This window comes from Carassius carassius, chromosome 11 (genome assembly GCF_963082965.1).
Source record: "Carassius carassius chromosome 11, fCarCar2.1, whole genome shotgun sequence".
NCBI classification, from domain to species: domain Eukaryota; kingdom Metazoa; phylum Chordata; class Actinopteri; order Cypriniformes; family Cyprinidae; genus Carassius; species Carassius carassius.
In genome coordinates, this window is record NC_081765.1 from 12,422,357 (window position 1) to 12,433,006 (window position 10,650).

Consider the following 10,650-nt stretch of genomic DNA (forward strand, 5'->3'; position numbering starts at 1 on the left):
CACACACACCGTGAACACACACCCGGAGCAGTCGGCAGCCATTTATGCTGCGGCACCCGGGGAGCAGTTTGGGGTTCGGTGCCTTGCGAGCAATGAGGTGATCTTGTTTTGTTTTCGTAGTACGCTGTAAAAAAATAAATAAAAAAAACCTCTCCAACTCAAAATTTTCAAGTGGCTGGTTACTAAATTTTTTATAAAATTAAATTGACACATTCAATTTGGCCAATTGGGACATTTAGATGGAATCACTAATTCACACAAATTCAGTTGGGCCGATTGAAAAATGTAGGTGTGTTATCAGTCAAAAGAAAACGTTTTAGTTGAAGAGGTCTGAATTAATTAATTAATAAATTTTTTACAGTGTAAAAAGAAGTCAGTATAGCGCCAGAAAACGTCTGTATAGAGACGCTTAAAAAAGCTAGAAATTAAATTAAGCATTTATATAGCCTACATTCAAAACAAGCTTTATAATTTTTTGGGGGATTTTTAATGAAATACGAATTTTGAATAATAAAAATTAGTTTGTGTCTGCTTATTCTATTCATCGGTGTTTGAAACATTAAAGAAAAACCCAATTTTCCATAGGCTCTTTCATTTCTGGAACACAAAATGGACACAAAAGTTCATGGACCCAGATTGTTAATAATTTCCTTACTAAAAAGACAATATAGCTAAGACATGCACATCTATACAGTATATATAGGCTAACACGTTTGTGAGAGCTTATTTTACTGTATCTTTCTTTATTTACTTCACCAAATAATCAGCAAATTGAATTCATCATTCAATATAGTCTCTGTATAAAGCCTGTTTATGATTAGAAAAAAAATGGGGGGGGGGGGGGGGTCAGCAGTAAAAAAAACTGATATTATCATTGATTATTGGTCCATGGGATCAAAATAATTATTACAAAAATGCCCTAACTACATATTTTATATAGGCTATATTTAGCTTGGCATAGCTACAGTTCAGCATTGGGTAGTACAAGTCACCAGATGAAACCATGTGCAACAGAACATCAAGACTGTCTTATTTGAGCAGTTGAATGAGGTGCAGGAGCAATATGCAGATTTAGGTATTCAAAAAAGTCAGTTTTGCTTGGTAGACAGGCATCAGTTTTATCCTGTGATTTTCTATAATGTAGCTTAAGTATAACAAGCAGTAAATTCATAGACCAGGTAAAGCATGAGCTCACTGATGAAATTAAAAATGGGGTCTGACACTTTCAAGATGAGAGTTGTGGTTCATATCTCTGTGGTATCCTTCCCGTTTCTGCACTTCACGCATGTCCACATATTCAGTGTTTTCTAGATCACGCCGTTTTACATTCCTCTGAAACAGTAAAAAGAATTTGTGTTTGAAGTCCTGTTTCAACAGAAACCACAGACATTACTGGCACACATTAAAGGGCTGGCACCACAGAGGAAATCCTTTACCTGCATTGGCACGTAGGTCGGAGTGTCCAAAGATTCAAGATTTGTGACCTGGAGAGCAAGATGAAAAACACAATATATAAATACATAACAGCTCAGTCTCAAGATAGAAAATGTAAGCTTAGAATAACAAATATTTGATGGCTATATTGCACTGTGATTTGTATGTGAGTTTGTATTTCCATCAGTATAGATTTGGAAAAATGTACCATTACATTACAATTCTTACTCACCAATGGATCCTCTGCAGTGAATGGGTGCCGTCAGAATGAGAGTTCAAACAGCTTATAAACACATTATAATAATCCACAAAACTCCAAAGTCTTGTAAATCTGCGTGTTTATTAACAAATTCATCATTAAAGCCCAAATAATCCATAATAACTTTGCTTGTAAGCAGTGCTTGAGTTGTGTATATTTCTCTCCTGATTCAGACAAGACGAGTTTTTCACTGGAGAACACATTAATATGGATGGAGGATTTGTAGCCAACTGTTTGAATTAAAATGTCTTCATAATGGATTTGTTTCTTACAAACAAGCAGCTTCTCACTTCACAAGACATTAATAAATAGACTGGAGTCGTGTTGTGATGTTTTTATCATTTGTTTGGACTCTCATTCTGACAGCACCCATTCTCTGCAGTTGATCCAGTGGTGAGCAAGTGATGTAATGCTAAATTGCTCTAAATCTGTTCTAATGGAGAGACAAACTCATTTACATCTTGGATGGGTAAAATAGTCCTTTAAAACGCTTTTAAAGATAGTGTCAAGTTGATGGTTTTATTGAACTCAAATAAACAGCAGACCATCAAAATGATGCTTGCACACAAAACAAAGAAGAAGAAAAAAAAACAGGACAGCATTAATATTAACAAAATAGCATTAAAAATATGAATAATAAAATGTATATTTCTGGTCTTAGATGGTGATTGATTGTTGCTTAGTAGCTTTCTATTAGCGGTGATTGCTTTATAATAAAAGAAAGGTCCTTGAGGTAGTGCTGTAGTGTGAATATAATCATTTTGTTGTGCATCATAACAGCACTGTGACTGCAGTATATTCACAGTATAGCATTGCCTCTCCTTATTGATTAAATAAATCAATGCAACAAGATATGTATACAGCTATTCAGTGGTAAAGACAATATAAAACAACACAAACAGTTCTATTTTAAGGATATAAGTTTTACCCTCAATCTGATGTAGACCGCAGTAAGAATAATGCTGTAGAGAGACAGCATTACCACCATTATGAGCAGACCACAGATTAACAGGGTATACGTGTCATCAAGTGGGGGCCTTACTACAGGTGTGGGAAGTGGTCCAGTTGTTTGGTTAGTGATTGGACAGCTGTCGTTCAGTGGAGAAAATGTGTATTTGCAACCTTAAAAAAAATTATCATAATATAAAGGTTATTGATTTTTTTTTCTTTTCTTTTTTTCAATGACAGATTCAAACTAAATCTGAAATAATCCACATCGCTTGTGTGAATTCTAGGTATGTAAAACGGATTAACTAATGTACTTTGTTGATCACATGGGGTGAACTTACCTCGGAAAAGCTTAATTTTCTGTCCTGTTTTTACTATGACCGGGAATGGTTTTATTTTGGATATCTCACAGGTAAATGTATCTCTGTGCCAGGTCTGAGGAAGTTCCATTAAGGTGAACGTGAATTTATTGTCCTTATGCTCGCATTTACACTTTTTGTATTCTTGACTTTGGTCAGAAATCTCACAAACATACCCATTATTTATTTTCAACTTAGCGTCCAATTCAAACTTTTCTTCTCCATAAAACATGCATGTGACACTGACAGAGTCGTCGTCATTGAATGTGTGGTTGAGAGGTTCACTCACGCTCCAACTACAAACTGAGGTAACAGAAAAAGAAATTCAATTTAGTTCACTTATAGATTAACATTGTATATTTGAATTGACTTTGAGAAAACAGTTTGACGTCAATCATGTTTATATGCACATCATTTTAAAGCCTATCTGAAAATAACATTTACTTGCTCCACATTTATCGGACTATTCCTGAATCTATACATATTGCTGAAATGTATAATCAGCTTAATCTAAATCAACATAAGACATGCTTTTTGATACGTATTATGAGGCTTTTAGTAGGTTTGAACAGTATTTGAATCAACTTTTCATGTCATTGTCATCAGCTCATGTCATTGCTATTGCACACAAAAACTGTTGAATGTCTGTATCTAACATCACCCAGAATTACCTACATTTAAACATGCAAGTATAAATGACTATTCATTTCTGGTGAATATTCATGATATTTTACAGGACTTAAAATGAATACAGGCATATGACAACTGTCTCCGGAAACCAGATTATTAGTTTAATCTGGTTTTGGCAATCAGGACACATATACTGATTAGTGCATCGATTTATTTTAATATGCTGATGTTTTACTGCTGACCCCAAGAAAAATGTCAAACTAGATTTACCGTAAATGGCCAGTTAACCGACTTATTGCTGGTTCCCAGTGTAATTTAACTTCTGTCTACTTTCATGCTGGTTTTAGTGATCAAATTCTACACACAACACTAAGCACTTAAACTAGACTGTGCCAGTTAAAAACATTATTGCCCATCTAAAACCTGTACCAAGACCAAACCTGCTAGGAGTTTAATCTGGTCTAAATTAGTCTCAGGTGTTTTAATCAGCATGTTTGACACAGAACGGTAACTGACAACAACATTAAAAAGGTTAGTCTCTTACCATTGTGAAGTAAAAAAGAAAAGCTGATAGTGAGCAAAGTGAACCTGTCAGGCATGTTAACGTTTCCTTGTCCGTTCGACACTGTGATGCTGGCTGAAGCTCTTCAGTTTGTTTTTGCTGGAGAGAGAAAACACAGGAAGTATGTGGGCTAGGTGATTAATATCACCCACAGACATATTTGTTGCTCGATGTGATGTGAGAATTCGATTAAGCGATAAGAGAAGACTGCAACATTTAACATACTTGTTAAACAATTCATTATTGTGAAGTGAATCATAAAGTGTGATATTACCGTTTTTCTTAAGGTGTCCCAGCTGAGACATGCGTCTGTTAGTGAGGAAGTGAGTGGGCAGCTTTCTTGTAATATGAAGTTGTTGAAAGGAAAATGTTTGATGTACAGCCATGTTAGGAAAAACCCATATCTTACTAAATGCGCAATAAAGTAATTCTGATCCAATTAGTTTCATATGCAGTTTAGTTTCATAATATTTACAAAAAAAGCATATATTCTCATTTTGTTCACAGTAGTTATGATCAAATGTTATGTAAAACTGTGTAAAGGTGGTTTTACATTAGCCAGAATTTAGACTCATGATTTAAACTGGTTTTATTTTCTTCTCTACCAATTAGGCAAACAATGAAAGAAAGCTTGTTAAAGTTGCAATTAACCTGTCCTAGTTGTGGCAAGAGTTGTTTGTGATTCAGACGTGTATATATATTGTAAACCAAGCTCTTTTCAGTTCCACATCCTGTTGAAGCATCACAAATATGAAAGCACAGCAAGTTGTCAGGTAGACTCATCATGTCCTGTTTTTGTGATGGATAGCTGAGGTTCACAAAAACTGAAAAACATTTGTGATGCCTTTGTCACATTTTTTCTTCTTCGTGTCTTGGTGATAGGAAAGATTGATGCTGATTGATGACATTCGACTTGTTTTACACTGATAAAAAGTCATTAAGATCTATTGCGTTATTTGAGTACATCCACTTTGTTATTGCAGGTTTTTGTGATGTAAAAAAATAATCCAATATAAATCATATAATTTTTCCAATACAAGTAACAAACAAATAAATTACAAGACTAACCTAGTTTCATACCCGTTAAGTAAAATTAGGTTGAAGCATCTTTTGCTTTTAATACAGCAGCCAATCTTTTTGTATAAGGGTCATGTAATGTCATAAAGTGACTAACGGATAATAATTATTTTAGTAAGAATGCCATTGGTAATTCCAAACAGAGTAACATGTCCAATTATAATAGGATGTGCAATAGTGCAACCAGGTAATTTTAGGTTGTTAATATTCTTTCTTTCTTGTTACATGAATTTGGTTGGTTTCAATATCACATTTAAGGTGGAAAATATCAATTAAGACATCAGGGGTTTGTGAACCTTTTGTAGTCACTGTATATAATGAGGTGTACAGTGTCATATACCCAAAACATTTTGTCACTTTAAGGTTAGAATTGTTAGAATAATTATTTATTTATTCCCATTATTTAACCTTGAAGAAAGAGTTGATCAAATATTTTAACCATCATGTTGTGTTCCTGATATTTTGACCCAGAGAGGATTTTCTTTTTCCTGAAAATGCACGTTAATGTTATTTAATGGACTAAAACTTACTGACTTTGCTCACACAGGGTATAAGAACCAAAAAATAAATTAATAAATCATTTTTGATGATGATGATAATTTCTGTACTTTTTTGATCATTTTTACTATCTTGTCACACGTGGTGTTCTCTGTAACTAAATAACTGATATGAGCTTATGCACTTCCGTTTTTTGACTAAAAAAAGCATTATTTGTTGATAATTCTGGCAATCTTCACTTAAAAACTGAAGTTTATAAACTTAGATCAGGCCTACGATCAATCCGTTCCATATATATTTATAGAAGACATGTGCTAAATGAATGAAAACAAATGAACAAACAGAAAATCTAGTATTTGGTGATAATAATGGGAGATTTACAAGCAATTTTTAAAAGTCATAAGTAATATATTTTCAGAACAGCACAACGGTTAAATGTAAAAAACAATTGATTTAATTCTGATAAAATTCAAAGAAAATGAAATAACAAAGACAGTGGTCAAATGTTATGTAAATACATGTTAATACATGCAAGTGAGAATTCATGTGAGTACATGCAAATGGAAAACACTTTTAGTACATGTCAATACATGCAGGTTAATTTTACATGAAAATACATGCAGAAGAAAATGACATGCAAGTACATGCAGGTAAGAATGCATGTGAGCACATGCAAACGGAGATATTACCCCCTTAGAATTTCATATAGCGTTCTTTTTGTGAAAGCATAGGTGCCGTGGATACAGAGGCCCTCCATTTGCAGGTGATCATCTGTATTATAGAAATAAATGACATCTGAGTGACATTTGTTCACATTATTATCAAAGTCTGAACTTGAGTAAATATTCAGAAATGTCTTAACAGCTTGTCGACAGAAAAACTCTGTTAAAGAAAATCATTAGAATAGACATATTTCTCACCTGTAGAACAAAACTGCAGGAAGCGATGATCAGGATGGCATATAGCAGGGGAAGTGGGCCTAAATTATATTTGTCATTTTCCCGCTCTAAGGCCTGGTTCTGGCCTTGAATCTGGCTCTGGGTGGATGCATTGGAGCAGTTTGGGGTTTCTATGAAAGAAGATAGAAGATTAGTTATTACTAAAGTTGCATTATGGATGGCAACCTACGCCCACCCAGAATTGTTTTCACAGAAATCTTGGCCTATGTGAATCTTTTTTTTTTTATATATATATATATATATATAATGAGCCAAATTTAGTGGATGACAACAGGAAGCTGTCTTTTATAGCTTCCCTTCTCATCTTTGATGAGTGTTTTTTCAGTCCTTTAAGGTTTTTAAGAGCTTACGTCAGCACACTTGCGTCATAAAGAAATCTACATTTTCAAAGAAAACATCATTCTCGCGAAAAAGTCAAAGTTTCCACTGGTTATTTCAAAATGTAGAGCACGCAGTGCTGTAAAGTTGAATGTGCCGGGGAGGCCCCATTTCCATCTACTTGACTTCAGGAGGCAACATCGTCTTATTCACTCTTATAATTCTAGCTCCCTCTAGAGATTTAACAATGAACAACAGCTAAGTGTCATGAACACTAAATCAAATTATGTTCAAATCAAATTATTAGTTATGTATATACAATTTTTTTTAAACATACTTGGTTAAAATGTATGATAACATACACTATTTCATTTAGGTGATTACCTTATGCCTGCTTTAAAATAGCATCACTTGTTTATTTTTTTCAGTGGTTATCATTAGTAGTTTTAATACAAAAACAAAACATTGTTATAGATCTCTACATGAACAACTGTGTACAAAAAAAGGTGAAACTGTGGGGAAACCACATGCAAGAGACTGAAAACAAGACTAGGTTATCGCTTACCTTGTATGTAAACAATAGTGCCGTTTCCAATCTTTCTGAGATACGGAGGTGGGAAGATGATCTCGATCTCACAGCGATAGATGTCTGTGTCGTTCCCTCGCAGTCCAGAGATCATCATGTCCACTCTTCTAGAGCTAATATTCCCGCTGCAATTAAAGGTGCCAACTGTTGTGAAGTAGGGCTCGGAGAGGTTGACATAAGCGCTGCAGATCTTCTCATGGCCGTGCGAACCTTTGTAGAGAGTCACCCGCATTTCCTCTGGCTTTAACCTTGAACTGAAGGAGCAGCGGAGAGGGACTTCTCTCTCGTTCCCAACCACACGATACGGCTGGGACACATCCAGAGCTGGAAACAAAACACAAGATCACCAGATGTAACCTTAATACTCACTGCTTTCTGTTTTTCTTCTTTTTTTTTGTTGTTGATAATTTAACTTTATAATATTCATGTTACTAAGTAGGCTACAAGAAAAGTTTGAATCTGATTAAACATTTATGTCAAAAGTAGGCTACTTCAAGGTACACATTAAACTAATACTCCATAAACTTGTATAATATACACACATAAATAATGTTCCAAAAGAGCCTCAGAATTCTGTCTGAAAATGAGGATCCGGATGTTTGGAAGTTGTACATTTAGGTCAAAGTTCAACCCACTTCACTTCAGATTTGCTGCATATTAAAAGAAACATCTTTACTGTCATAGAGCAAAGGATAATAGATAAATTCTTCATTAAAAAAAATAGTCATTATTAATAAAATGTACTTTAGGATTCAAGCTGTCAGGGGTAAAGCGGTAAGCATCTAGACTATCTGTGCTTGAAAAGCAACAAACATTTGAAGCTCAGGAGGTACTTACCCAATCCCAGTGGGATATATATAAAGATTCTAATAAGTGTGATAATCATTGTGTCATGTAATAACTGTGGAGGTATCCCCCCTGGCTCTTTATACTGAGTGAGTTCTGGAAAGCTTGTGACGTAGCAGGAAACCTCAAGCTGACTGCAAATGCCCGTAAAAAGTGCTCAAAATTCTGCAAGTAATGAAGCCAATTTGCACAATATGTGTAATCAAGGGGAAAAAAAAGTCGAATGAGCAGAATGAGACTCGAGCAAAAACAGTACAATAGCAGCGGAACTGGAAAATTTGGTTAAGGGAGTGGTTAAACCACCACAAAGCCCAGTGGTCAAGAGCTTATATGACTCTCTGAATTTGGGGGAAAATATTAGAATCAGATACACTTGAAAGCAGAATCAGCACTTTTGAAATGAGTTCAATAAAATCTTTTTTTTTTTTTTTTTTGCAATTGCAATTTTTCAACATATCTGCTCATCACTTGCTCAGTATTGCATCATATCAGATTACTGGGAGTGTTGGAAGCTGAGAATGTCTGAAAAGAAATCAGATGAAAGGATGATCAAATATTATTAGGTTTAATCTGAATTTTATTAATCATATCAAAACTTTTTTTCCATTCCCTTGCTATTACCTACTATTTTCTTACAATTTAAAGCTTTCGATATAATGCATTTATTGTGTACATACTGTTCTGTGAAACTAACATTTGCATTCCTTTATGACATTTTGGAGAACAATGGTTACCGGTCTTGCCACCCACCTCCCTTTTTTTTCCTGTAATTTCCTGTCTCGCTGTTGCTAACAAATCCTACTGATACAGTAGTATATTTACAGTGTTTACAGTGGAGTGCAGATTTGTATGTGGCATATATTGCATAATAAAGGCAACACTGTAATTACAGATGCAGGAAAACTGAGGTGGGCTCTTCATATACAGTAGCTGTAATGTTGTTGTTGTAGCCTAACAGATCATGCATTCATTGTCTTAAGCAAAATGATCTTGATTCGTTTGACTCTCTCATTAAATAGATTGTATTTTTGTCTAAATCATCATTTCTAATCCTACACAAGTCATACTGAAGAAATGCCAGAATCAAAGATGTTTGCAACAATGAGCAGGTTTCATTTAAAGTCAGAGCATCATAGTGTTTCAGTGTCAACACACACCCACTGGGGATCAAAATCATTATAATATGGCAATTTGCTGCTTAAGAAACATATCTTTTTCTTATTATCACTATGGAAAACAGCGTAAGTATCCAGCAGTTGAAAATGGCCATACATTTTCCTCAGGATTCTTTATTTATAAGAAGGTGCTAAAGAAAGCATTTATTTGAAATAAAAATATTTTTTCTAACGTTAGAATAATTAAACATCTAAGATTTGTCATGCATCCTTGGTTTATTATTAATTTCTTTCGAAAATCATAAATAAGACAAAAATAAGAAATGTTTCTTCAGCACCAGATCAGCATATTTGGAAATCCTTTTTACATTTTAATATATATATATATATATATATACATGGAAAACAATTGTTGTGTAATAATATGTCACAATATTACCATTTGACTTTATTTTTACTCGTCAAATAAATGCAGACTTCTTGAGCATAAGAAACTTCTTTTAAAAACATTACAATTCCTAATTATTACAAACCTTTGACCCCCAGGGTACATACATGCACTGTATACATACTGAATTTACAACACCAATAGATACAAAAACAATTAGTAGATCTGTTTAATACACTCTCTGGGCAGTACTGCTCAGCTGATAGGAGGTACAAATGTAACAGCCAGTGGAAGACTGACATATTGCTACGCTGCTGAAATCTGCTGGATGTTGAACTCATCAGCGTCGTCTGAATCCTCGCGGTCTTACGTTTATGTAGGGATTCTCAGCTGGCTCTGTGTTCTTGACTTTATACTGAAATAAAAACACCACATCAGCAATTTCACAGAGTTAGCACATGAAACTTTTAAACCTCGATTTTGTGTGTTTCCAGATTCCAGAATTTATATTACTGCAAAGAACTGCACGTGTGAATTGGTTGCAGATATGGATACTTACTCCGAGGTAACAGGCAAAGACAGTGAAGAACAGGTTATATACAAAGATAGCCACACAGCCAACAGTAAGTGGCAGTGTCTGATCATCAGTTGGACAAGTCACAGTTGATTCG

General features: G+C 34.5%; 2 protein-coding genes across 2 annotated transcripts; both read right to left on the bottom strand.

Moving 5' to 3' along the window:
* Positions 1-860: 860 nt before the first annotated feature.
* Positions 861-4,679, bottom strand: LOC132152408 (uncharacterized). Its single transcript, XM_059561178.1, has 6 exons — positions 4,467-4,679; positions 4,175-4,291; positions 2,983-3,303; positions 2,622-2,815; positions 1,437-1,484; positions 861-1,332 (listed from the first exon to the last, which is right to left on the bottom strand). The coding sequence occupies exons 2-6, from the start codon at positions 4,227-4,229 to the stop codon at positions 1,204-1,206; spliced, it is 747 nt and encodes a 248-aa protein (XP_059417161.1). The 5' UTR covers positions 4,230-4,291; positions 4,467-4,679; the 3' UTR covers positions 861-1,203.
* Positions 4,680-6,154: 1,475 nt separating this feature from the next.
* On the bottom strand, positions 6,155-8,516 carry LOC132152409 (T-cell-specific surface glycoprotein CD28-like). The gene is made up of 4 exons (XM_059561179.1): positions 8,468-8,516; positions 7,610-7,954; positions 6,688-6,836; positions 6,155-6,538 (listed from the first exon to the last, which is right to left on the bottom strand). Exons 1-4 carry the CDS (start codon positions 8,514-8,516, stop codon positions 6,461-6,463), a joined length of 621 nt encoding a protein of 206 aa, XP_059417162.1. The 3' UTR covers positions 6,155-6,460.
* Between the last annotated feature and the right edge of the window lie 2,134 nt (positions 8,517-10,650).

Excerpts from the sequence above, each read along its gene's own strand:
- LOC132152408 (XM_059561178.1), bottom strand. The coding sequence starts at position 4,229 with ATGCCTGACAGGTTCACTTTGCTCACTATCAGCTTTTCTTTTTTACTT. Across the intron at positions 1,485-2,621 it reads CGGTCTACATCAGATTGAGG|GTCACAAATCTTGAATCTTT; the intron begins GTAAAACTTATA and ends CTTGCTCTCCAG. Across the intron at positions 1,333-1,436 it reads CGACCTACGTGCCAATGCAG|AGGAATGTAAAACGGCGTGA; the intron begins GTAAAGGATTTC and ends TTACTGTTTCAG.
- LOC132152409 (XM_059561179.1), bottom strand. The coding sequence starts at position 8,516 with ATGATTATCACACTTATTAGAATCTTTATATATATCCCACTGGGATTG. Across the intron at positions 7,955-8,467 it reads ATATATCCCACTGGGATTGG|CTCTGGATGTGTCCCAGCCG; the intron begins GTAAGTACCTCC and ends TTTTGTTTCCAG. Across the intron at positions 6,837-7,609 it reads CACTATTGTTTACATACAAG|AAACCCCAAACTGCTCCAAT; the intron begins GTAAGCGATAAC and ends CTTCTTTCATAG.